Below are 24853 nucleotides of genomic sequence, written 5' to 3' on the forward strand. Positions count from 1 at the left end.
CAGATCATGCCACGCCACCGTCAGCTACGTCCTGTCAAAGATATCCTCATCGTACTCCTCCTCCTCAAAGCTCTCGTCGTCGTAGTTGCTTCCGCCGCTACCGTCCGAGTCGTCCTCCGACGACGTCTCCTCGATCGCGCCGTACGAGCTCTCCTCGTCCTCAAGGTCCAGCTGCAGATTCGTCAGCGTCTCTCCTTTCAGACTCACCTTGTGTCCAACCGCATACGACCCTTCCACGTTACAATTGACCAGCCTGGTTCCTGTCCCGATCTGGGTGTTGGTGCCAATAATGCAGTTCTCCAGCTGGATATCGTCCTCCAGCACCACGCCGTCCAGCAGCACGCAGGCCGTGATGCGACACTTGTTGCCGATTTTGCATCTGTTCCCGATCACAGACCGTTTGACGCTGGTTCTCTCGCCCAGCACGGTCTCCTCGCCCACTTTCGAGTCGGCGCCCACGGTGGCTGTATTTTTCGGCTTTTCCGCCTTTGGACGCTGCACAGACGTGTTGTCTCTCGCCTGCAACTTTAAAATGTACCGGTTGGCCTCCATGTAGACGGGCAGGTTGTTGCAGCGGGCAAATGTGGAATTGGCAGGCAGAATAAACAGCCCCACTGTCTCTTTATCCTCGGAATGTCGCCAGGACCGTCTTGCCAGGTCCCGTTTGAGTTTGATGGCCGCCTTGTTTGCAGTGAGTCCGTCTGTATGTTCGTCTAGCATTTTGAATAATCGAGCGTCGCCGAAAAAAATAAACGAGTCTAGCAGGTTGGTCGAGACCTGGGTGTTTGGGTATCGCCAGAGCAGATGAGTTCTGATTTTCAGGAATTTGGACAACGCAACGGAACTCTTCGAATATAGGTCCAAGAGCACCGAATGCCCGTTCTGAGCCGAGTACATCGTGTAGTTACCCTTGAGCACCTTGTTGGTGTCAATGTTCTCGAAACTGTTGTTGTAGCACACAGACAGACCGATATTGTCATTTTCCTGGCCGCGGTACACTTCGACAAGCACCTGCGGCGGCACGTCGGTGATGAAGTCGCACGGCAGAAGCACAAAGTTCGGGGTGTTTTTCAGGATATGGTCCTTGTGCTGCGACAGGATGAGGCCCGTCGTGGACGCGTCGGCGCCAATGCACTCGATGGGGCTCGTTCTGGCCAAGTCGGGGTCCCGCGACTCCTTGTACGTGTCGACAAACTTGGAGATTTTGCCCAATGTGCTGGTTTCTGTGAAGATGGTGATTTGACGGAAGGGAGCCCTGTCGCACCATTCGAGCACGTACTGGATCATTGGCCGGTTCGCCACGGGCAGGAGCGCCTTCGGCAGGCCTGTTTCCTTTACGGCAGAGATCGGGGACAGGCCAGAACCCTTTCCGCAAAATATGACGGCGTGAAACTCCATTACACTGAATTAATTCGAATTAAATATTTATTTTTCATTTTCTCCTTTACCCGGCTTTTTTTCTCTTGAACTTTTTGCCACTGGTTTATTTACAGCAATGAGCCAAGAACACGATCCCCTGCTCGCGGCGCTGAATGAGGACGGCCAGGGCGCCAACTCCGGAGGCGAGGCGGCCTCGCAGCCGCAGGAGTCGTCAGAAGAGTCGATGCGCAAATCGGCGCTCACTGGGCTGAAAAACAAACTGATAGAACACAGTCAATGGGAGAGTCGCCTGAAAGAGGCCCGCTTGGGAATACGAGACCTCGAGAAAAAGTTCACCAAGACAGAGGATGACATCAAGGCATTGCAATCGATCGGCCAGATCATTGGGGAAGTGCTCAAACAGCTGGACGAGGAAAGATTCATAGTGAAGGCTTCTTCAGGACCACGGTACATAGTGGGTTGCCGGTCGACCATCAAGCGGGAAAAACTGAAGAAGGGAGTGCGGGTGGCGCTGGACATGACCACATTGACCATCATGCGCATCCTGCCACGAGAGGTGGACCCATTGGTGTACAATATGACGACGTTCGAGCCGGGCGAAATCTCGTTCAGCGGAATCGGAGGTCTGACCGAACAGGTTCGGGAATTGAGAGAGGTGATCGAATTGCCGCTGAAGAACCCTGAGCTATTTATCAGAGTCGGTATCAAGCCCCCTAAAGGTGTGCTGTTGTACGGTCCGCCAGGAACGGGGAAAACGCTGCTGGCCAAGGCTGTGGCAGCGACGATCGGCGCCAACTTCATTTTCTCGCCTGCCTCGGCCATCGTCGACAAGTACATCGGAGAGTCGGCCAGATTGGTGAGAGAGATGTTCAGCTACGCAAAGGAACACGAGCCATGTATCATTTTCATGGACGAGATCGACGCCATTGGAGGCCGCAGATTTTCCGAGGGAACGTCCGCAGACAGAGAGATCCAGAGAACGCTGATGGAGCTGCTCAATCAGATGGACGGTTTCGACTACCTTGGACAGACAAAGGTGATCATGGCCACCAACAGACCCGACACTTTAGATCCTGCGTTGCTCAGAGCCGGAAGACTGGACAGGAAAATCGAGATTCCGTTGCCGAACGAGAGCGGAAGACTGGAGATTTTCAAGATCCACACCTCGAAGATCAAGAAGCAGGGCGAGTTCGATTTCGAGGCGTTGGTCAAGATGAGTGACGGCTTCAACGGTGCAGATATCCGTAACGTTGTCACCGAGGCCGGGTTCTTTGCCATCAGAGAGGATAGAGACTACATCATTCAAAGCGACCTGATAAAGGCTGTGAGAAAGATGGTCGACAACAAGAAGCTGGAAGGCAAGCTCGAGTATGAGAAGTTATAGGAAATGATAAATGTTAATCGTTTATATATACATCTTGCTATTGAGCGCTGGCTCTTGTAACTCGTTTGTTGCGTTTTTCGGCCTCTTTTATCTGCAAGTCAAGGAGCTGCTTCTCCTTCTCTCTTCTTGCCAGTTTCTGCTTTCTGTATTGTCCCGACACTTTGTCGACGTACTGTTTGAAGTTAGGATCGGTCACATTGTTGAGATGCTCAGCAACTCTCGAACCAATGAACTCCATCACTTCCGCAGACATCTCGGTGATCTGAGACTCTCTGATCTGTCTTCTCTCCTCGAACATGGCCTTCTTGGTCTCGCTGTATGGGATTCCAGGAGCTGTCAGCTTGGTGATGTCTCCCTTCTTCAACACCTGCTTGTCCCATTTGTACGGTCTCTTCATAATAGGGTCTCTGAGCGACTGGATGGTGAAGTCTGCCGGTTGTTCGAACTGGAGAATCGAGTTTTCAACATGTGATCTCTCTTCAGCCACCTCTGGTGGAGTCGAAAAGACACAGTCTTCTGCAGGATCGGGTCTGGGCCATGGAATGATTATGTGTTCATGGTATTTCACTCTCCGAATGGGCATCATTTTCTTGTAGTCCTCGTCGAAATACTTGCCCTTGAAAATGACGTCCTCGGCCGCTATATCGTACTCGGTGCCGTCCTCTCTCACAAGCGTCGCCACCACTCTGACATCGTCCGGAGAAACCGTCTTGGGGTAGTCGATAAGATACTCGTTCTGATCCTCCTGCCAGAGCTGTCTAGGAACAGCAAGCGGCTCTGTCTCGGCAATGTCCGTGTATATGCTGTTGGTGAACGGTTGCAATCCTAGCACTTTACCGATTTTTCCCTTGTTGGGGCCTTTCACAAACATCACCCGGTCTCCTTCAAGCACTTTCCACTGCTCGGGCCTGCTGTATCTTTTTTCCTCGGGAATGTATTTTCCCTGCGAGCGGAACGCCGGGATCTGCGATTGGTCGGCTCTTCTCATGAAGAAGTCCCGGAAATGCTGCGGGAGCCTCTCCAACACCCCTGTGTATCTCTTCGACATGACAAGAAGTTTTTCGATTAAAAAATGTATTATTATTTTTGACGCCCGGCGGTTACCCGGCAGTGGTCAAGTTCGTCTTACCCGCCCCCCGGCTGCTTTTTCACATGCAAGTATAGATCTCACGTAAGATGATGGTAGCAACCTTAGCAATATAGCCCGCAACACAGGCGTTTGAGTCGACGGCCACAATAAGAAGCAGCAACACGTATCTGCTGACCAGCATCGCCTCATAGCCGTGTTAGGCATGCATCACCTGAGCCGAGGAACACTCTGATCGTGCCGGCTTCACACCTCTAGCTACCGCCCTTATCTAAATTTGACAGAAAATTATTTGTCCCTATAAAAGGGCTCTCTTTTGTGCACCTGCTTATTACACGTTCTCTTTATAGGCCCACTAGGTTTTTTGCTCACCACTGTGCTATTTGTGTCTAATATATTCAGCAATCTCTTATTCCGGCCATGAGCTCTACCGATACAGCCAAAAATAGCAAAATCACCACCAACACCTACTCCCATGTGTTCAAGTACCCACTAGTGGCGGAGGCCAGCGCTTTGGTAGAGAGGTCGTCCACCGTGAGGATTGTCGAGTCTTATGCGCACTCATTGGTCAGCAGAGCGCTCTCTGTGCTTTCTAGCGTGTCCATTCTTGTCTCGCTCCTTAACGCCATCGATCAAACCACAGATGCCACACTATCGTACCTGGACCGCACTTTCCCCTTCTTGACCACCGTCTCCACAGAGACCATCTCCAAATCGTTGAACGGCTACTACGACAGATGGGCCCGCGGCGTGGTGAAGAACGCCAGAACGACGTTTGCAAACACCACCAGCTCTGTGCGCTCGCGGCTGAGTGCCGTGGTGAAGACGTTCAACGACTACTACGAGTCTGCCGTGGACAGGCTGCTGCCGCTGAAGAACCAGGCTGAGGCCAAGGGCCAGGAGGTGACCGACATTGCGCAGAGCGAGCTCACGCGGTCCAGAAAGCTGCTCAGGTCGACGTACGAAAGGGCTCTTCCCTACGTCCACCAGGTGTCTGGCCTGCCGCAGTACGTGACCGAGGTGTACAACAGCGAGAAGGCCTCGTCGTCGGCTCCTGCTGCCATTGCCAAGACGTCCAGAAGGCTCTCGAACGAGGCGTATGTGAACGCGATCAAGCCTACCTACGATGCGACTCTGAAACCGGCCGTCGACCGCATCATTGGCGGCCCGTCTTCGCACACCAACGGCATCGTCGACACGGTGACCGAGCCGCTGAACGGCTCGCTGTGAGCGGCGGGCGGTTCTTTTTCTGGAAAGCTCTACGGGTGTGTTTTTGTTAGGTTGTATTTGAAACGATCCCAAAGTATTCAGCCATTCAGTTGACCTGCCAGATGAGCGTTGTATCTCTCGCCGTAGATCTCGCACTCCTGCACCGCCTTGTTGAGTTCCTCGAACTCTTGTTCAGTCAGCTTGATGTGAGTGTTGTTCTCGTGGTTTCTCTCTGGCGTCGAGGCTGAAGGAATAGGAATCACCGTGGCGTATTTTTCCGGGTACTCGTTGAACGTCCTGACCCACGAGAGCGCGATCTGCGCCATTGTGCACCCTTTCTTCTGGGCCAGCTTGCCGATCCGCTCCAAAAGGTGTTTGTTGGCGTCGATGGCTTCCTGCGAAGCAAATCTGTCCAACAGACGGCGCAGGTCGTTTGGTGGAAGATCGTCGATGGAGTTGATCGTGCCGGTCAAGTAGCCTCTTCCCAGCGGCGAGTATGCCACGATCGGGATGTTCAGCTCCTTGCAGGTGTCCATGATTCCATTTCTGAAAATATCTGTGCTCCACAGAGAAAATTCTATCTCGACACAGGAAATAGGATAGACGGCAGCAGCGCGTCTGATGGTGTTTGCATTGACCTCAGACAGACTGATGCCCTTGATGACGCCTTTTTCGATGAACGGGATGCACGCCTTGACGAAATCCTCGACTGGTGTCTTGGGGTCCATGCGTGCGGTTTCAAACAGCTCGAACTTGTTGCCAGGGAAATACGAGGCAATGTTTTCGATGGATCTCTTGACACCTTCGGGCGAGCAGTCGGGGCCGTTGGGGCCGAGGCATCCTTTGATACAAACAGACACTTTGGACCGGTTTTCTGGGTACTTGGCGAAATACGCCTGCAGCAGCTTGAGGTTTTCGAGCGGCCGTTTTTCCACTGTTGGGTCCGGGTTGAAGAAGTTTGGGCCGTAGAACTCGCCGCCGTTGAGCAGCGTGACGCCGTCCTTGATGGCGTTGTTGATAGCAGCAAACGCCTGGTCACGTGGAACAGGCTCTGGGCGAGCGGTCAGAGACATAAGGCCGTAGCCGGTGGGGCCAGAAATGGGGAAGGCAGACATTAACGGATGGGGGGCATTGTGGGGGGGTATTTATAGGGCGTGGGCGTTCTGAGGGTTTGAGCAAGGCCGTGGGTTGTCAGCTGAGGTCCGCTGCGGGTTCTCTCGTGGTGAGTGCTTGCTGGAGCTAACTCCAGCTATTTTGAGTTGCGCACGACCTTAGGGGTGGAGGAGATTAGGCTAAATCCGTGCACGTTGGCGGACTGGAGTTTTTTAGCAAAAGTTGTGCTGGTGCCAAAGATATGCACGGTGTTTGGACATGAAATAGCCGAGCCCCTATGTGTGGAAGGCTAAAGCTCCGCCAATTACATCATTGGCAAGGCTGTGGCGGGTGCCTGGAATCGGCAATGCATTGTGATTTGGCCCTGGGTTTGGCCGCAAAAGAAACGAGGATGGAACTTTGGAATATGCACAAGAAATTTCCTGAAACTTCACTGGAGGTGATTAGTGTTGTATTGATGCGGGGGAAAAGCCTGCGCAGTTGTTCGCGGGCGGAAGCGGACAATAGTATGTGCGCGTCGTGCATTGCAGAGAAAGCGAAGCACTACGATATGCATGGAAACACGGACAAGTTATAAATCGTATATTTTTCCCAACCTCTGAACCACCACCCATCGAGACCTCGTTGCCCCTCTGCCCCGACCCGCACACGGCACGATGTTGACGATGTCCGCCAACAATACCCCGCCCAACGCGCTCAGCACGACCCTGGTGGCCTACGAGCTCCAGCCTGCCCTGGCCAAGACCCCCGACGACCACTCCCAGAAAATCAGGCTGCCCAGCATCAACAAGCTGTTCCCGCGCCCGGAACAGCCGGTGGACCCCGTGTTCCACCCCGCCCAGCACTACGTCCACACCCCGCGCGTGCCCGCCGTGTTTCTCGCGCCGTACGCATCGCCTCCCTCGCAGCCTGTCGTGTACACGGCGCCGGCCGTGTTCCCGCTGCCGCAGCCCGTTGTGCCGGCGGCCGTGGCCATGAGCCCGTCCGAGTCGCAGGACTCGGTGCTCTCCCCCACGAGGCGCAAGTCCGTTTCGCGGGACAGCCGTTTCAAATGCGACCAGTGCCACAAATCGTACACAAGAAAACACAACCTGATCTCCCACAAACTGAGCGTGCACGAGAAGGAGAAGCTGTTCGGCTGCACAGAGTGCCAGGTGAAATTCAGCCGCTCGTCAGACCTCTCGCGCCACACGAAGGAGCAGCACTCGGCGATCGTCAAGCCGTTTGTGTGTGGCGGCGTGAACCCGGACGGCACCGCGTGGGGGTGCGGCAAGCGGTTCTACCGTAAGGACCAGCTGAAAAGCCACCTCAACACCACCAAGGCCGGGTTCAAGTGTCTGCGGCGCAACTTTGCAATCATGATGGTGCCGGGCGACCGGGACGCCGGCCTGTACGGGCTCTAGATAGGATGTAGATAATGAATAACGAAAGCCGGCGCAGAGAAAAACCCACCCACAGCCCGCGAATTTCAGTTTGCAAAAATACTTTCCCTCTTTTTCATGATCGACCCGAGTGTGCGACTGCGCAACGCCATCGTCGACGGCCAGCCCGCGATTGTCGCGCGCCTGCTCAACCGGTACCCGGAGCTGCTCGACAACATCGACCCGGCCAACGGGTGGTCGAACCTCCACTACGCCGCGTACCACGACCGGCTCGAGATCTGCGGGCTGCTGCTGCGCCGGATCGCGGACCGCGCGCGCGGGCCCACCGCGGGCGTGTACAAGGCCGCGCGGCACACGCCGCCGCCGCGCTCGTACGCCCAGATCACCAGCGAGGACGAGATAAAGCTCACGTTCCAGCACGACACCGTGATCCACACCGCCTGCTCCAACAACGCCCACCGCAGCCTCGAGCTGCTGCTGGAGTACTTCAGCGTGTGCGTCGACCAGCGCGGCCACCACGGCTACACCGCGTCGCACGTGTGCTGCGTGGCGAACTTCCCGCTCTGTCTGAGCGTGCTGCTGGAGAACGGCGCATACCCCAACATCCAGGACGACGACGGCAACAGCCCGCTGCACCTGGCGCTGCAGTACGGCGCGCTCGACTGCGTCGACCTGCTTGTCGCGTACAAGGCGGACGGCCAGCTCGTGAACGACGCGGGCTGGAAACCGGAGGACCTGGCGTACGACTTTGAGGTGCAGTCCCGGTACAGGGCCATGCAGACGCACCCGCCCGCGGTTGCGCACTTGCCCGCGCTCGCGAGCCAGCCCAGCGGCGCGCCGGGCCCGCTCAGCGCCAAGGTCTCGCTGCCGTCGATCCAGCACCGCAAGTTCTCGCTCTCGTCGCACACGTCGTCCGACAGCGACACGGACGAGCCGTACGCGGGCGACAGCAACTCTGTGTCGACGTCGTCGTCGCTCAGAATCACCAGAGACCCGTCGCCCGTGTGCGGCGCGGTCCAGGGGGCGTCGAGCTCGAACAGCCTCGCGAGCGTGCACGAGCACGGCGCAGGACTCGCGCGCAAGGCGCCGCCGGTGCTGGGCGGGGCGAGCGGGTCGTCGACGCCGCCGCGGAAACTCTCCAACCCGCCGCCCGCGTCGGGCACGTCGTCGCTCAGCACGCAGTCGCCCGGCTCGAAACGCTCCTCGATGAGCATGCGCAACTTCCGGTCGAACTCGCAGACGTCGGAGTCGTCGCCGATGAAGCTGCAGGGCCGGCTGTTCTCGCGCCCGCACGCGCAGAGCGCGCCCGTGGTGCCCGAGAACCAGCGCGTGCCGACGCCAACGTCGATCGACGCGGACGACGCCGCGTCGAAACTGAGCAGTTTCCGGCTCCAGAACGAGAACCGTCTCAAGCTCGGGATGAAGCTCGACAGCATGATGCGCTCGCAGGAGAGCTTGGCGGAGGAGGCCGCGAGCGAGCCCGCCGTCCCGCGCGTGATGCGCTCGAAAACAGAGCCCGCCGCAGACCACGCCCAGAAACGGTCGCGCATCCTGTCGATCCCGATCGCAAGTTTACGTTCGAGAAAAAATTAGCACTACATAGCATTGACCTTGCGTTTCGACGCATTGATCCAGTCCTTGAACGCGTCGCTGATGGTCGAGTAGCTCTCGAAGTTGTTGATCACGCGCACAAAGTTGTCCACGTAGTCGTCCTCCGAGTCCGAGTCCTCGATGTTGGCGCTGCCCGTCAGCTGCGCGCCGGGCAACTCGAGTCTGTCGTCGAACTGGAAGTTGTCGTCGAGCGAGTGTGTGATGAGCTGTTTCTCGTCTGCGGCGGTGTCGGCGCCGTCGTCCGTCTCGTCCTTGTCCGATTTGAGCAGCTGCAGCTGCATCGTGTTGTAGCTCTGGCAGTGGTCGCACTTCAGCCCCAGATAGTGGTACGGCACGCGCGACTTGCCACCGCAGTCGACGCACTTGACCACGCTCGTCCACGCGGCCATGCCGTCGGGCATCTTTGTCGCGCCGATCTCCTTGTCCAGCACGCGGAACTGCAGCTCCATGTTGACGATCGTGCGCGAGCAGATCGGACACTTGTACGAGTGCTTTGTGAACTCGTCGTAGCAGCTCTGGTGGATCGGATGGCCGCACAGCATGAACACCACCTTCTTGGTCGAGCTGAACATGTACTCGTCGCAGATCGGGCAGTTGGAGTGTGTCGAGTTCTCGATGCATTTGTGGTTTTCTTGCAGCTCGATCGAGATGCACGTGTTGCAGTTTTTGCAATGGAAGTAGTCCTGGTTGATGCCGAGCCCGAGACGACAGATCCCGCAGTCGTCGCAGTGGTAGATGTTTTTCAGCTGGTCGTTGTCGAACAGTTTGCACGTGTCGCAGTAGTACTCGCTCAGCTTGCGGCTGCAGTTGACGCAGTAGTGCTGTGCCAGCTGCGGCGTGTTGCAGAACATGCACAGCACGTGTTTGATCCGGCTCCGTTGCAACTGGTGCGACTGCACCTCCTGGTCGTGGCAGAAGCGACAGGTGTACCACCTGCGGCACGTCGGACACTCCACCTTGCAGTTGCGCTGGTAGTGGGCGCACCCGAGCATGTTTTCCTCGGCGTTGTAGTACGTTGGCTCGAGGTCGCGCGGCCCAAGCACCACCTCGTCTCTGCCGGCCTCGTGGTCGGTATCGTCGGTCTCGGCGCGCTCGTACCGCTGTTTCTCCAAGTACGAGCGCGACATCAGTTTCTGGATCAAAAACCGCTGGTCCAGCGGCAGCAGGTCCAGGCTCAGGATCTCCTTGATGCGCCGCCGCAAAAACGCCTGGTCGTTGAACTGCTCGAACGTCAGGTACGTGAGATGGTCGTAGCTGGCGAGCCGGTCCTTCACAAGCGACACCGTCGTCTCGGGCTCCTGCAAAACCTCCACTCCCCCCGGGTCGTGGAGGTCCTCCACGGGGTAGTCCAGGTTGGAGTTGACCACGTCGGTGAGCGACTCGCTCAGCTGGGTGTATATTCGCGCGAGCTCGTCTTTTTTCACGTTGAGCTCTGCCAGCTTGCGCCCGAGCGACGTGGTGTTGTAGTCTCGTTTGAGGGCTGCCAGCTTGGGCAACGTTGGCAAATGGGGGGTGATCGAGAACGTGGGGAACGCAAGCCTGCCGACCTGCTCGAGCGTCTCGGTGATGGAGTCCGAGTCGGACTGGGAGTCGGAGTCCGGCGGAGGACTGCTAGTCTGCTCTGAGCGTAGACCCATTTAGAGCAAGTTGTCTGGTTCTTTGTCTGATTATTTAATTATTTGTCTATTTTATTTGACAGTGTGCACAGCCAGCGCACGGAAAAAAAATAATAAAAACTTATTAGCTGTTTATTATCAACATGGCTTTTACAGACTACATCAAGATTAGCGGATTCGCCCAGGACATGAAGTCCATGAACTTCAGGTAAGTGCCGCCGCCCGATACCTAACAGCAGTCTCTACGGCCAATGGATAGGCATTGTGCTGATATTTCTGTCGATTGCCCTGGGCATCGCCAACATCTTCCACTTCAGCATTGTGATCGTGTTTGCCATCCTGGCCATTGTCCAAGGCATCATTCTGGCCTTCGTGGAGGTGCCCTTCCTGCTCAAGATTTTTAGAGTGCCTGATTGGTTCATCCGCGGCGTGCAGACGCTGGACCAGAACATGTACAGAGTGCTGTTTTACGTGGTGATGGCGGTGATCCAGTGGCTGAGCATCACGTGCCAGTCGACGTCGCTGATCGCGCTGGCGGTGCTCATGACGATCGCGGCGATCTGCTACGCGGTGGCCGGCGTGATGAAACAGGACTTCCACAAGTCCAACGTGGTGGCCAGCGTCGACGTGAGCGAGATGCCGATCGACGCGCAGATCAGACAGGCGTTGTGATGTACCTGGATGGTCGCTCGCTTTCGCGTATATTGTCCTATACATTCTATTTCAGATGGCCAGATGATGGATCTTGCGCAGATGCTGTTTGAGATTGTCATTTCTATTGAAACGCTTGCCGCACTTCTCCTGCGGACACACAAACGGCTTTTCGGACGAGTGCGACCGCATGTGCCGCTTGACGTGCTCGGGCCGCTGGAACCGCGAGTGGCACAACGGGCACTCGTGGGTTTTTTTCTTCTCCTGCTCGGAGTTCTTGGAGCGGGACTTGGACCGCGACGACTGCAGCGGCCGGTCCAGCCGCTCGGGCTCCTTAAGCCCGGACCCGAGCGCAAGCTTCTTTTTGTACTCGTCGGCCTTGTTGTCTGCTCCCAGAAACGAGCTGACGCCGGGGGTGGCTGACGACGACGAGTTTGGCGGAGTTAGGTATTGGAACCGTGAATACTGTCTGGCCTGGGTATGTGAGTAGGGAATGTCGTAGTGGTAGGGCGCCGACGCTGGCGCCGATGCTGGAGCCGACGCCGGCGCCTGTTCCGGCTCGGGCACCTCGGAGATGGAGAAGTTCAGATCGTCCATGAACGAGCTGGCAGAGCGCAGGGCCGCCGTTTTGGCCTCCTTGTACGACGCGATCTCGCTCAGGTTCATGGTCGAGCGCGACCGCGTGAGCCGGCTCGGCTTGGGCTGCGGTGGAGGCAGCGTCGTGGCGCGCAGCAGCGGCGGATGCATGAGTTTCTGCTGGTCGAGTGCCTCGACGTTGTCGTCGTCGATCAGCAGCGGGATGTCCTGCACTTTCTGCAGAAACTCCGGGTTGATGAAGTCGTTCGACGCGGCCAGCTGGTCCATGTGGTACACCTCCTGCGTCTCGTGTCTGAGCGTGTGCAGCTCCGACAGCTTGCCGCCAAACTTCTTCTTCATCAGCACGGACGGCGACACAAAGTACGACTCGCCCGACTCGTTGGTGCTGTCGTGCGGCTCCTCGCCGTCGTCCTCCTCGTTCTCGTCCACCGCTGGCCGCCCGGGAGTGCGCAATGGCGTGTGCAACGGCGAGCCGTGCTGGTTGTGCTGCATCTGCAGCTGGAGGTCTGTGTCCAGGTGCGACAGCGAAACAGACGTCGTGAGCGACCGCTGTTTCCTGTGTTTGGTGATCTTGGGCGACAGGAACGCCGGCGGCGTGTAGAACGGGTTGCCCGTGCCGGGCGACTTGTCCGTGGCTCTGCCCGCGGTCGCCGCGCGTCGCGGCGTGATCAGCGAGTTCGACCGTCTGATCGGCGTGCGGTGCACGTTCGACAGCGACCCGTTGCTCACGCTCGACGGAATCGGGTTCTCCGTGTGCACGCTGGACACCGTCGAGCTCGAGTACGACTCTGTCAACGGGTGCATGTACGACGGGTACTGCAGCGCCGGGTCCTCCTGGCTGGAGATCGGCACAAAGTCCAGCAGGTCCTCGTGCACGGTGGACGGCGCAGACGCGGGCGCAGGCTGCTCGGAGCCAAAATCCTCGTCTGAGCCCATGTGTGGCCGATGCATAAAGTTGTACTCGTGGACGCTCTGTAAAGTCAGCGTCTCGCCCAGCAGCGGCGACGACGAGACCGTCACGTTGTGTTCTTTGAAAGGGGTCTGGTTGGCTGGCGGCGGAGATGAGGACATCATTCTATTTCACAGCAATCTCGCTGGCCAAGCACGAAAAAGTGGGACAAAGACTAACCTGGGAAGAATGCTCGCAAAACGGCCGGAAAACAGACTGTGTTTGTGAGAAAGGGCTGGACAGGTCGCTGGTGCAGTTCTTGTTGCCTCTGGATGGCCGGAACAAGAAGTAAAAAGGGAAACAGGTTTTTCTTGAATAATTAACCCGATTTAGTTAAGTGCGGTACCTCTGTTTTTTTGCAAAATTCTCAAATCTCAGTTGCAGAGGGTGGAGTTTTTACGGAAATGGCGTCCTTACATAAAATGCGCACAGCCCGAGCGTGGTGTGCGGTCTTTGCTCGCCGCGCGGCCAAGCACGTCTGCACGGCCGCGCGGCCTCGCAGTGTGTGCCCATCTCGTGCTTCCTGAAATAACCCACACCCGTACACCAGCGAGGCGCCCCGAACGAGCGGCGCGCGCTGGCTGTGGCTGTCCGTGTGTGTTGTGTCTAGTGTGCGTGCTACTGGCCCGACTAGTGTTTCCACGAAGACGGCGCTCGCAGCGCCGCTTCCAGCGGGTCTTGGTCCTAGTTTATCGGCTTGGACGTTTTACCCCATTGGGTAAAATGTCAGTTTCGCGTCGTTGGCTCGATCTGTTTACGTCTTGCATGGCTCACGCGTCACCAGCCATAGCTCCGCCACGGGGCTGGCCAAGGCATCCACCCGTGCACCAGAAACTTTGTTTTTTTTCCCGCGTGTTACCCGGCCTCAGCTCCCCGGCCAAAAATCCGCTTTTCTCCCCCGTGAAAACGCGGAGGTAGCCACAAGGGTGGGCGGAAGCATGGCAAGATGCTCACGTAGGCCTCGGGTCCTCCGTGGACCAGCTAACTGCTCAATTGCTCGTGCTGTGGGCGTCTCACACTCTGGCGCCGTGCTGCATCCGCACAACCCGACAGCCCTCGTCCGACCTCGACTCCGGGCGTCCTGCTGGAGTCATTATTTTTTCCACCACGGCCAATAATAACCGGCCTGAATCGCACCCCACACCCGAATTTCTACTTGTCCACGAATATTTTACTCTTGTCTTTTCTTCCTCTTCTTCCTGGTGAATCATGTTTACTAAATTCGCTACTAGACAGTTCTCCTCCACTGCCTCTTCCGCTTACAAGGTGTCCATTCTGGGTGCCGCCGGTGGTATTGGACAGCCATTGTCTCTGCTGATGAAACTCAACCACAAGGTCACCAAGCTCTCTTTGTACGACCTGAGACTGGGTGCCGGTGTGGCCACTGATATTTCCCACATCCCAACCAACTCCGTGGTCACGGGATACGGTCCAGAGGACGACGGGCTGTCGAAGGCCTTGCAGGGCGCCGATGTGGTTCTGATCCCAGCCGGAGTTCCTAGAAAGCCGGGCATGACCAGAGACGACCTGTTCAACACCAACGCCTCCATTGTCAGAGACCTTGCCAAGGCCTGTGCTGACCACTGTCCTAACGCTGCGCTCTGTGTGATCTCGAACCCTGTCAACTCGACCGTTCCTATTGTCGCCGAGGTGCTCAAGTCCAAGAACGTCTACAACCCAAAAAAGCTGTTTGGTGTCACCACTCTGGACGTGCTGAGAGCCTCTAGATTCTTGTCCGAAGTCGCCGGAACCAACCCTGTCCACGAGCACGTCACCGTTGTTGGCGGCCACTCCGGAATCACCATTGTTCCGCTGATCTCCCAGACCAACCACAAGAACCTGCCAAAGGAGACATACGACGCGCTGGTCCACAGAATCCAGTTCGGCGGTGACGAAGTCGTCCAGGCCAAGGGTGGTGCTGGTTCTGCCACCTTGTCTATGGCCCAGGCCGGTGCTAGATTCGCCTCTGCCGTGCTGGACGGTCTTGCCGGCGAGAAAGACGTCGTCGAGCCTGCCTTTGTCGACTCTCCACTGTTCAAGGACGAGGGTGTCGACTTCTTCTCGTCCAAGGTCACTCTGGGCGTTGACGGTATCAAGCAGATCCACGGTCTTGGCGAGCTCACCAACGCCGAGCAGGAGATGATCAACACGGCCAAGGAGACCCTGGTCAAGAACATCGAGAAGGGAGTCAATTTTGTCAAGCAAAACCCATAACTTATTTATACGGGACCATATTCGTGATAACTGAAAAAAATAAAATTAACTTTTATATTACACTTCTAAACGTTGTTGGTGAACGCGTTCAGCGCTAACTTGTTCCCGCGCGTCCGCTGTGACCTCGCAGGCAGCGCCGTGAGATACTCCTCATTGATGTGCGGCAGAACCTCCGTGATGTAGTAGAATCCGCCTTTCGAAGTCCAACTCACGTCGTTCTCCCCGTACGTGTATCGAGTGCACTTCATCCGGCTCAAAATCGACTCCGGATGGCCCCACGATATCGTGTACCCTGGAGGCACAATCGGCTTGAGACTGATGATTCGCGTGCCTGTTTTGAGGTTCGAAAACAGATCAATCACCTTCTTTGACAGCTCCGAGTCGAAAAGATAGTTATTCACCAAAATCACGTCGCTGCGGTCGATAACCTGCTGAACGGGCGCATTGTCCACAAACGACTCACCCAGGAAGAACTTCATTGCCCCGTGCTTCACGCCCCAGATGGCGCATCTTTTCTCAAACTCCTCGGTCTGAAGCTTGCACAACCACGACGCATGGTCCATGATCTCGACGCCGTAGCTCTCGCATCCGTACTCCAATGCCGCCTGGATGGTGCAGTTACCGACTCCGGAGCCCAAATCAATGAAAACCTTGGTGTGCGACAATTTGCACTGGTTGAACGCTCTGCTCAGAAACGACGGCATCAATTCGCCGTACACGTAGTTGGAAAACGCCTTGTAACTCCTGAGCTTTCTGTAGTCGGGAAGAACTCCTCGCAAGTAGCACTGGTTCATGATCTCGTGCACAAGCAGTTGCGGGAACGTTTTGCGCTGTCGTATGTGCTGGATCATCTGGCCGTTTTTCCTGAGCTTCGTCACCAGCGAGTTATACTCCTCAACAAGTCGGACTAGCTGGCCGCCGTCGTGCCGGTTCACAGCATCGTCCCACCGCTTGATTAGACAATTTGCGGGGTTATCGAGATCTATCACTTTTTTCCTGGCCTTTTCCGGCATGTACACCGTGGCGGTCAATTCCATCACTCGAGCAATATCTGCAATGGGGTTGAACCACGCGTTGAGCTTGCATTCTGCGAGCAGATATTTTTCTTCATAGTCAAAAAGCGGATACAAAAGATGCACTTCCCGGGGCGAGAGCTGAGGATTTTTGGTCACGTATCGGTCCAGCCGATCATTCACCAACGTGTAGGCGCTGGTGAGCTCGAGGTCTTTGGGCTTGTTACTTGCTTCTGGGTCAAAGAAGCTCCACGTGATATTCACGTTGTTGGACGTCTCGTGGTTCAGAAACCAGGGACTACAAACCGTCTCCTCTGCGCTCCGCTCCACGTTTTGCTCCTCGCTTTTGATCTGCTGTTTGGGCTCACCCTGCTTTTCTCGCTCGGTGCACTTTTTATCGGATGTCTTTTTTGCGCTTGTTACTGACTTAGCGGTCTGTTTGCGTTTGCGCGGGGATGGCTCTTCTGGCGCTTCCTTCTTCCCCAACTCCCTCCTTCGTCTGCGGTCGCCAATACCCCCAACAAAGTACTCCGTAGCATTTAGCAATTGCTGAAGAGTGTTCCCCTTATAGTAGTTCGCATAGCTTTCAGTGCTCTTTTCTCTCACGCGAGACACACCTGTCTTTCTTTTGACGGCAGCCTTAGAACACAATTCCTGTCCGCAGCCACTGACAACTGCCGTCTGCTTAACGATTTCCCCAGCCGTTTCTGGAGGGGAAGTTGCCGACGAGGTTGGCGGAGTGTCCTCTCTCCGTACTGGTGAGCGGTCAAGTTCAAGCCCTAGCAGTGCCATTGGGACTTTCTTTGACAACAACTAGATACGGCTACTAAAAGCTCGTCAAAAACTAAAATAAATTCTTTGATTAGGCCTGTGTTTCGATCTGCGAAATTATTTAGTAGTGTATAATGCAATTAATTATAGGTTTTTGCGCGACACTAGCTCATTGACCTGGTACTGCTTGAGCCAGCTGAAGGGCAACGAATAGGCTTCAGATACGCTGTTGCACTTGAGGACGGAGATGATCTCCTGAGTTTTGCCAAAATGCGCATTGTCGCGTAGCAGTCCAAGTGATTGGTAGAACTCGTTGTAGTCTGCTTCCAGCTGCAAAGCACCACCCACACTGAACTTGTTGCAATAGATGACGTTTCTCTCAAAGTAGCTCGTTATTGCGTCCGAGAGAATAAGCTGGATCTTGAGAAAATCGCTGTAGGACACCACTGTGCGCAGATATGTCAAGTCGTTCTTTAGGGCAGCAAGAGCCACATCGAGCTCGCGAGAAGGCCCTGGCTCGTTCTCGGACATCGTGGCCCACGAACTGTGGCTTATGAAGTACGACTTCATCGTCTTGTTCAGCTCCCGCTCGAAGTAGGCGTGGATCTTGCGCGGAAGCTGCATCATCAGTTCCTTGTTGTACCCCTTGATAACAGAGTCAAAAAACGTTGTTTCGAGTCGAGAGTTGCCATTGATTGAGCTCCACAGCTCAAGAAAAACAATTGATTCTCCCCAAGTGGCCATTGTCTCGATGATGTACTTGGACGAGCACCAGATTCTGCAGATGCGCTCCAGAACAGACACTTCGTCGTTGATTTTGCCGTGGATTATGGTGTCCAAAGCGTTGAATCCTTGCTTCAAATTGGCAAAGTAGAGATTCAGCAATCTCAGCTGCACTTCGCTCAAAAACTTCACCTGGAACTTCGTCGGTAGCATCGCATAGTTATTGCTAATGCCCTCCAGCAAGCTTTTCAGATTGATTGCCGACCTAGTAGGCTTCGTCTTGCCGTTCTCCACGAAATCCTTATCAATTGTAAACGCGTCCTTTTTGCTGATAATCTCCTCGTATCTGTGATTCACAAAGTTCTTCTCGTTGTTGAGCCACAGATTGAACACATCTTCATTTGATAGAATGAGGGATGAGGTCAGCAAACGCGTATATTCTGGTTCTGCAGGCGTGAAGTTGTATGTTTTACTCAGGTTCTGGTCGAATTTTTGTAACTCCAAAATCAAGTGACTGAGTAGACCTTCATGCTTACTGACTGCGCCCATTTCCCGATCAAACTTTTCCTTCACTGGCTTAAGCAGGGAGATGATAAAGTTCTTCTTTATGCTCTTGTTGGGGAAATATCGTCTGAACGTGCTACCGAAAAGTTTCTCCACCGCTGGTACACTCCTCTTCAAATAAGCTTGTAGGTAATTCAGGGCATATTCCGGCTTGTTAAGCCTATTGGTTTCACTCGAGCCTTCAAAATGGTACACAAACTTCACCTTGAAGTTGGAAGCCAAACAATCGAGTGCCCAGAAAGCGTCCGTCTGGTCTCTCAAATTGCAGATGGACTGCAAGCGAGCAAGCTGTCCAAAAGTCTTCCTCATGGAAGCAATGTCGTTTGTCTTTGTCTTCTGTTCGTTATCCCAGTCGCGTATGAGAGCCTCAAACTCAGATGCCAGCCTTTCTCTCAACTCGCCTCCAACAACAGACTGAAACTTTGCGCGGAGAAGATCGATATACTCGGTGTGACTTGCGGCCACGCTCGGACCGTCAGTCTCTGTCTCCTCGTAAGCTTTCACTTCCATGCGCAGTTTCTCCAGACGGCCAATTGCGTCGTCCACTTCCAGCTTTGGTAGCTCCAAAAGCTCAAAGTCGTTCAATTTATCGGTGAGATCAAGATACCTATCGTAGAGCGTCTTTATATTTTTTAGAACTAGCTTTTTGCTCAATTCTTGTTTGGCACTCGTCAACAGCTCGATTTTCCCGTATTTCTGAATAAGAACGTCAATAGCCGCGATGTCGTCTTGGTCAACAATAGATTCAAGTTGTTGGATCAGTGACCCGGCTAGGGCCCATCTGCTTTGCCCGCCTTCGGGGTTTGTCTGCTCTTTCAACCGTAGCCTGCCATCCTCTATGTGTTTTATAACCTGATCAACAGACGCCAGATCGTCAATCGAGGTGAAATTCTGGTTGAGAAACGATTTCAGCATAACGAAGGACAAACAAGACGCAAATAATTATGTTGAAGCTAGATCGGTGCAAAGATGTGGGCAGCGTGCAGAAAACAAATTTCCATGCAGCTCACGGGCCCATAGAAGCTGGAAGCAAGAATACAGGAAGCCGAGAGCAAGGATCGAAGCGAGCTAAAATAGCCTATCAATTAGCATAAATAAGATCTGAGCAGTGGCTAGCAAGGTCTTTTGGCGCCATTCAGAAGTCAGCAGGCTACTTTATACATATTCCATTTTGGTCCTCCTCGATCCCTGGAAAAAAAAGGCTGATTATTACTGCCAAGCAGAATATTCGAGTGCCAAACTGTTTTGCTATTTTGTCCTCGCAAAGCATCATCAAGTAAATGACACCAGCAGTAAGTATAAGGGGCTAGCGTTTTGCCATTTTCGTCACTAACGATCCAGTCCAAAGAATACAGGCTTGTTGTGGTCGGCCCACCGGTGGTGGGAAAGTCTGCATTGACGATAAGGTTGACGCAATCGGAGTTTGCAAACGAATACGACCCTACCATTGAGGACTCCTACAGACACTACTGCGAGATCAACGGCGTGCCTTCTTCTCTGGATATCCTGGACACCGCAGGGCAGGAAGAGTACTCTTCCATGAGAGACTTGTACATGAAAACGGGCGAGGGGTTTCTTTTGGTGTTTAGTTTGACGGACCGCAAGACTTTCGAGGAAATCAGCTCGTTCTACAACCAAATAATGAGAGTCAAGGGCGAGCAGGTCGCTTTTCCTCCCTTGATTCTGGTAGGAAACAAATCCGACCTCGTGGACGAGAGACAGGTGTCCAAGGACGAGGCAGTCACGCTTGCCTCGAGGATGGGCTGTGCTTACATTGAGACCTCGGCCAAGACGGGTTTGAATGTGACAGAAGCATTCCATAATCTGGTCAAAATTATCATAAATAACGGCTACAAGCACGCTGGCCTGGTTGGCACCACATTTCCCGACCCTGCGGAGGAAGCCAAGGAGAGACAGAAACATACCATAGGTAATAGAAAAGGCAAGAAAGAGGCTCGCTCGACGACTTTGGAAAACCCTGCCACAGGCACGGGAACTGGAGCCAATGGGTCCACCGTCAAGGCAACCGGAGCTAATGACTCTTCTCATGTCTCCGGTGCTGGCACTGGTGGTGAGTCGAAGCACAAAAAGAATGGTTCTGGGGGCTGCTGTACTATCATGTGAGGTGTATCAAGTAAAAGTATGATAATTAAAAAATTGACATTTTTAATGAGAGGTGATTCAATTACAAAAGCAAATCCTCAACGAGTGCATAGACAATTTGCAAATAACTGTAGACAGCTGGCTCATTTCTCTTACAAAGCAGCCTCTGCCTGTTTCTTCACGTCGGCCAATGGGTTGGTGATGGCGTCGTCACCGGTCTCGGTGGAGGCGGAAGGAGCAGCAGAAGGAACGGACGGAGCAGATTGGGCTGTCGAGGCCGTGCTGTTTGCAGCTGGAATGTCCCCAACAGTAGAGCCAGCGGTTCTGACCGGAACCTTGGATCTGATAAAGCTGCCGACCGGGCCCAACTTCTTCTCGGCGTTCTCCAAAGCTGGACCAGTCTTCTCCTTGATCAATTGAAGCAACTCGGCCAGCTTGTCCTTGGCAACCTTTGTGTAGGTGACGATAGCATCGTCGATCTGTCTTTGGTTCTTCAAGTAGACAGGAGGAACAGAGAATGCGGTCAGAGTAGCCGTGAAGAGCAGAGTCCAGAGGGTGAACCAGGAGGTCAGCTTGTAAAGGATGTAGGCAACACCGGCCACCTTCAGGGTGGAGTCAATGTCTTTCGAATAGACGATCTCCTGCAGTTTGAGCTCGGCATTCTTGATGAGGTTGGCTGCATGGCTGGCATATTCCTCAGCGTACTGGCCAATCACGTTCTTGTATTCTGGCCTGAATCTGGTGACAAAACCTTGTCCTGTGGCCAGCTTACCGGCATACTCGCCCAGTGCAGAAACTAAAAGTTGAGTTAGTATTATTGATCGTGTGACTTTGTTTGGAGATTTCCAAACTAGCCAGCATCCCACTTACCTGCCAGAACAAAAGCGGAAATATAGAAGACAATACTGAGCAGATTGACCGATTTTAGCAAAAGCAGGGATCCCACTAACGATCCAAACACTTTGCCGGAGACCGATGGGTCTTTCCAAGTCAGCAAATCATAGCCAGACTTGCTCACACAGGCACCGCCACAACAGGTTTTAGCTTCAGACATTTCGGATAGATGATGATAACTAGGTTGTTTGTTTGTTATGCGCAATTGTATCGAATAGTATAGCTCTGCACCAAACTAATTAATTTAATTGGAAGCTCTCTTTTGAAACGGTTTCCCTTTAGATCAATCTTTGATAATAAAGCAAATTGAACAAATAAATCACCGCAGAGAAAAAATTGTAGCTTCGTGACCCGCACACACTTTGGCAGCCACACTATTTCTGGTTGCAAAAAGCAGGGATAGCTGTTATTAAATTAGATCATAAAAGGGAATAGCTTATTAGGTCATAAAGTGTATATAGTCGTGATCGTGTCAGTACTGCACCTCCATACTTTGCTCTTTGAACTGTTTGAGCTTGTTCAGCGCGCGTTTGTAGCCCTTCGCGCCACTTCGCTTGTAGTACGAAATGGCAGATTGGATATTCTTTTGCACACCAAAACCTTGCTCAAAGCACAAACCGACCATGAACTCGGCCTCTGCCAGCTGGCCCTCGTCGGCAGCCTTGCGGCCCCACAAAAACGCCTGCTGGTCGTCTTTCTTGAGCACTCCGGGGGCCCCAGACCCGTACCATTTGGCCAGTCCTAGAGCAGAGTATGGATGATTATCGGCCGCAGCCTTTGAGAACCAGTAGATAGACCGTCTGGCGTCTTTGGCAGCAGGAGTGCCGCCCATAGACTCCTTGTCAGATTTGAAATGAGCCGTAGGGAAAAATCCTTGGGCATAGTAGAACCCAAGAGACGCTTGCGACTCGCGATGTTCCAGCTTGGCGGCTTCCAAATAATAGTTGAGCGTCTTGGATGAGTTTCTGAAGATCCCTGCTTTCATCATTTGGCTCACTGAAGCTTTCGTCTTTGGCGTATCCTTATCAAGACAAAGAATGTTGAGATCTGTCTGGTGCAGTTTGGCCAGCGTATAAAGAGCACCACGCGAATCGCTGAACGATCTTGCCGATACCAGAGGATCAGAGCCCATGATGTCGGGATTTTTGAGCGCCCTGTACGCCATCTCGTGCCAGTAAACCGATTTGCTGATGTCCAACGGGAAGCCGTTCACTCCAGCAAAATATAGCATTCCAAGTTGGCACATTGACGACGGATCCCCAAGCTGGGCTCCTTTTTCAAAGAATCGACAGCTCTGTTCCACATTCTTGGCGCAGCCAACTCCCGACTCCAAACAACAAGCCACTCTGTAGCAAGCCACCGGGTCATCCTGTTTCGTAGCAGCGTCGTAGAATAGCTTGTACCCTTTGGCCTCGTTTCTGGGCAGCACACCTGGATGGATACCTCCGGAATAAATGTCACCAAGGTAGAGACGGGCTCTAGTAGAGTTTGGCGATATCTGGATGATTTTTTCCAGCACCTTCACCGCTGTGTTCAGGAATTGTTCTCTTTGGGGAGCCAGCGACTTAAACGGAATAGGTGACTTCCTCACCCTACCGTCGATGGCCATTTTTGAGATTAAATCTGAACGAGCAATGGCCTCAAGAAGGGTAATGGCCCACTCGAATTGGATAGACGGCGTGAAGCTCTTGTAGTCCTTGAATGCTTTTTCTCTGATTATTCCAAAACCGTTGATGAGACTATCCAGGGAGTCGGTGGACTTGGACGGTAGTATTGGCTCGATGACCCCATTTGAATGTCTTTTGAACGAGCTCGGCTTGATGTATCTGATGGTTTTCTCCAGGAATTCAGACCCTTCAGTGTCGGGATCTGGAAGAGGAGGAACTCTTTCATTGGGGTCCGGCAAGTCGCCAGTTACCGGTGTCTTCTCGCTGTATACGCTCGAACTCACGCTTGACTCGCTAATCAGCCGTTTTGGTGGTTCTGGCAACGTAGGTGGACTCAAAATATTTTCTTTCTGTCCTTCCAGCATCTTCTCGACCGACTCCGACGCAGGAGGAGGCAATTTCCGCTTGTACTTCAGGGTTGGCGACGAATGGCCCGTTTGCGGTTGCTTCTGAGCATGACGCTTGACTGCTGGAGTTTCCATGTGATCCATGTGGATTCCTGCTTTTTCGAACCCAGTACGGTAGATCGACTGCGAGTACGTCAGAGTTCCAGACTTCTCCAGTTCCTCGTATGAAGGAGGAAGATCATCTTCAGCGTCGTTGGACAATTTCCCCGGCGAGTCCAGAAACTCTTTGACGAGTTCTTTTTCGCCAGAGGTCAAAGACGTAGCACTGTCCCTGGTTCCGCTTCTATCGTCGAGTCCAGACGAAAGAAAAACGTTTGCCACCGGACTGTTGGCAATGGATCTTTGTTCTGCGGGCGGCGGGGGCGGCAAAGGAGGAGCGCCCGCCAAGTCCGTCGTTTGCGAGTTCTGGGACGCGTACTTAACAGATTTCTCTGAGGTCGGCAGACTTATTCTACTGGCCCCCATGCTCGGCGCCGTGAAATTGAATTCATCCTTGGCCTTGATACTGCTGGAGTCGCTGGAAACAGACGTAAGCGAGTCGTTTTTCGACGCGAGGTCCTGAAGAGCTAGCATTTTTTCCAGCTGCATTATTTTGTCCTCGAGCTGGTTGATTCTTTCGTTATCCACTGATTGGGCATTCGGCTTGGAAGGCGGCGGCACCTGTGCCTCAGGAGAACGTGAAGCGGCTGGCCGCGATGTCAGTCTCAAAGGCTCGGTCGGCGCAGATTTTGGGTACTCGTTAGCTCGAAGCTCAGGCTCTGCAGAACCATAATGCTCGTTTGCATAGTCGTCATTGTATGAAGTGGATCTCAATTGCGGCTGTGGCCGCTGAAGTTCGTGCTCTGGCGGGTATGGAAGAGACTGGTGATGGTTGTGGTTGTAAGGACGAGGAGGATTCTGAGTATACCCGTACTGTTCACGGTAATTAGCTGGCTGTGGTCTGGGGCCCTGAATATAGGGTTTTGAGCCACTTTGCTGCTGCGGACGCGGGTATTGGACCGGCTGAGCATGGTAAAGAGGCTGAATAGGTTGATTATGCTGAGCGGGCTGAATTGGCTGAACTGGCTGCTGTGGTGCATCGTACGGGTTCTGCTGCAGGGGATGCGCAACAAACGTCGCTGGCTGTTGCACATACGGCTGTTGCTGAACATACTGTCTTGGAGGCTGCTGGACAGGCCTTGGCTGTTGATATCGCGGCTGCGCACGCGGCTGCTGCTCGAACGAGTACGGATTATCGTTCAAAAGATTGGCACGTATCTGTGCTCGGCTGCTGTATGGATGGCTCATGGCAAAATTAAATTGGAATTAGAGGAGTGTGTGAGTTCGGCAAGTGTGGAAAACGGGTATATTTATCAATCATACACAGCCTTCAACAATAGCTCCAGTTTCAAACTACACTAAAACGCGTGTGATGAAATTATGCTTTATTTGGAGCTCCGACGCAAACAGGGCGCAGTCGTGGCGTCGATCGACGCGACTCAGCCCCAAGCGTGCTGGTGGCTGGCCCATGGTCATTGC

At 53.9% G+C, this 24853-nt stretch overlaps 17 protein-coding genes across 17 annotated transcripts; 6 read left to right on the top strand and 11 right to left on the bottom strand.

Moving 5' to 3' along the window:
* Positions 1-24: 24 nt before the first annotated feature.
* Positions 25-1398, bottom strand: KL928_004923 (uncharacterized protein; the record flags this gene model as incomplete). The annotated part of the gene is made up of 1 exon (XM_043205675.1): positions 25-1398. One exon carries the CDS (start codon positions 1396-1398, stop codon positions 25-27), a length of 1374 nt encoding a protein of 457 aa, XP_043057918.1.
* A 97-nt stretch (positions 1399-1495) lies between these two features.
* Positions 1496-2764, top strand: KL928_004924 (uncharacterized protein; the record flags this gene model as incomplete). The annotated part of the gene is made up of 1 exon (XM_043205676.1): positions 1496-2764. One exon carries the CDS (start codon positions 1496-1498, stop codon positions 2762-2764), a length of 1269 nt encoding a protein of 422 aa, XP_043057919.1.
* Positions 2765-2801: 37 nt separating this feature from the next.
* On the bottom strand, positions 2802-3812 carry KL928_004925 (uncharacterized protein; the record flags this gene model as incomplete). The annotated part of the gene is made up of 1 exon (XM_043205677.1): positions 2802-3812. The coding sequence occupies one exon, from the start codon at positions 3810-3812 to the stop codon at positions 2802-2804; it is 1011 nt and encodes a 336-aa protein (XP_043057920.1).
* A 459-nt stretch (positions 3813-4271) lies between these two features.
* Positions 4272-5081, top strand: KL928_004926 (uncharacterized protein; the record flags this gene model as incomplete). Its single annotated transcript, XM_043205678.1, has 1 exon — positions 4272-5081. The coding sequence occupies one exon, from the start codon at positions 4272-4274 to the stop codon at positions 5079-5081; it is 810 nt and encodes a 269-aa protein (XP_043057921.1).
* Positions 5082-5158: 77 nt separating this feature from the next.
* KL928_004927 (uncharacterized protein) lies at positions 5159-6175 on the bottom strand (the record flags this gene model as incomplete). Its single annotated transcript, XM_043205679.1, has 1 exon — positions 5159-6175. The coding sequence occupies one exon, from the start codon at positions 6173-6175 to the stop codon at positions 5159-5161; it is 1017 nt and encodes a 338-aa protein (XP_043057922.1).
* Positions 6176-6829: 654 nt separating this feature from the next.
* KL928_004928 (uncharacterized protein) lies at positions 6830-7576 on the top strand (the record flags this gene model as incomplete). The annotated part of the gene is made up of 1 exon (XM_043205680.1): positions 6830-7576. The coding sequence occupies one exon, from the start codon at positions 6830-6832 to the stop codon at positions 7574-7576; it is 747 nt and encodes a 248-aa protein (XP_043057923.1).
* Positions 7577-7672: 96 nt separating this feature from the next.
* KL928_004929 (uncharacterized protein) lies at positions 7673-9148 on the top strand (the record flags this gene model as incomplete). The annotated part of the gene is made up of 1 exon (XM_043205681.1): positions 7673-9148. One exon carries the CDS (start codon positions 7673-7675, stop codon positions 9146-9148), a length of 1476 nt encoding a protein of 491 aa, XP_043057924.1.
* A 2-nt stretch (positions 9149-9150) lies between these two features.
* On the bottom strand, positions 9151-10803 carry KL928_004930 (uncharacterized protein; the record flags this gene model as incomplete). Its single annotated transcript, XM_043205683.1, has 1 exon — positions 9151-10803. One exon carries the CDS (start codon positions 10801-10803, stop codon positions 9151-9153), a length of 1653 nt encoding a protein of 550 aa, XP_043057925.1.
* A 183-nt stretch (positions 10804-10986) lies between these two features.
* KL928_004931 (uncharacterized protein) lies at positions 10987-11327 on the bottom strand (the record flags this gene model as incomplete). The annotated part of the gene is made up of 2 exons (XM_043205684.1): positions 10987-11220; positions 11289-11327. The coding sequence occupies 2 exons, from the start codon at positions 11325-11327 to the stop codon at positions 10987-10989; spliced, it is 273 nt and encodes a 90-aa protein (XP_043057926.1).
* Positions 11328-11505: 178 nt separating this feature from the next.
* Positions 11506-13104, bottom strand: KL928_004932 (uncharacterized protein; the record flags this gene model as incomplete). Its single annotated transcript, XM_043205685.1, has 1 exon — positions 11506-13104. The coding sequence occupies one exon, from the start codon at positions 13102-13104 to the stop codon at positions 11506-11508; it is 1599 nt and encodes a 532-aa protein (XP_043057927.1).
* Positions 13105-13346: 242 nt separating this feature from the next.
* Positions 13347-14073, bottom strand: KL928_004933 (uncharacterized protein; the record flags this gene model as incomplete). The annotated part of the gene is made up of 2 exons (XM_043205686.1): positions 13347-13609; positions 14031-14073. 2 exons carry the CDS (start codon positions 14071-14073, stop codon positions 13347-13349), a joined length of 306 nt encoding a protein of 101 aa, XP_043057928.1.
* Positions 14074-14188: 115 nt separating this feature from the next.
* On the top strand, positions 14189-15193 carry KL928_004934 (uncharacterized protein; the record flags this gene model as incomplete). The annotated part of the gene is made up of 1 exon (XM_043205687.1): positions 14189-15193. The coding sequence occupies one exon, from the start codon at positions 14189-14191 to the stop codon at positions 15191-15193; it is 1005 nt and encodes a 334-aa protein (XP_043057929.1).
* A 65-nt stretch (positions 15194-15258) lies between these two features.
* KL928_004935 (uncharacterized protein) lies at positions 15259-16998 on the bottom strand (the record flags this gene model as incomplete). The annotated part of the gene is made up of 1 exon (XM_043205688.1): positions 15259-16998. One exon carries the CDS (start codon positions 16996-16998, stop codon positions 15259-15261), a length of 1740 nt encoding a protein of 579 aa, XP_043057930.1.
* Positions 16999-17121: 123 nt separating this feature from the next.
* Positions 17122-19179, bottom strand: KL928_004936 (uncharacterized protein; the record flags this gene model as incomplete). Its single annotated transcript, XM_043205689.1, has 1 exon — positions 17122-19179. One exon carries the CDS (start codon positions 19177-19179, stop codon positions 17122-17124), a length of 2058 nt encoding a protein of 685 aa, XP_043057931.1.
* A 29-nt stretch (positions 19180-19208) lies between these two features.
* Positions 19209-20388, top strand: KL928_004937 (uncharacterized protein; the record flags this gene model as incomplete). The annotated part of the gene is made up of 2 exons (XM_043205690.1): positions 19209-19244; positions 19606-20388. The coding sequence occupies 2 exons, from the start codon at positions 19209-19211 to the stop codon at positions 20386-20388; spliced, it is 819 nt and encodes a 272-aa protein (XP_043057932.1).
* A 131-nt stretch (positions 20389-20519) lies between these two features.
* On the bottom strand, positions 20520-21421 carry KL928_004938 (uncharacterized protein; the record flags this gene model as incomplete). The annotated part of the gene is made up of 2 exons (XM_043205691.1): positions 20520-21163; positions 21238-21421. The coding sequence occupies 2 exons, from the start codon at positions 21419-21421 to the stop codon at positions 20520-20522; spliced, it is 828 nt and encodes a 275-aa protein (XP_043057933.1).
* A 312-nt stretch (positions 21422-21733) lies between these two features.
* Positions 21734-24622, bottom strand: KL928_004939 (uncharacterized protein; the record flags this gene model as incomplete). The annotated part of the gene is made up of 1 exon (XM_043205692.1): positions 21734-24622. The coding sequence occupies one exon, from the start codon at positions 24620-24622 to the stop codon at positions 21734-21736; it is 2889 nt and encodes a 962-aa protein (XP_043057934.1).
* Between the last annotated feature and the right edge of the window lie 231 nt (positions 24623-24853).

The sequence above is a fragment of the Ogataea angusta genome (assembly GCF_019207475.1).
Source record: "Ogataea angusta isolate 61-244 chromosome Unknown 61-244_NODE_11_length_350522_cov_89.849751, whole genome shotgun sequence".
NCBI lineage: Eukaryota > Fungi > Ascomycota > Pichiomycetes > Pichiales > Pichiaceae > Ogataea > Ogataea angusta.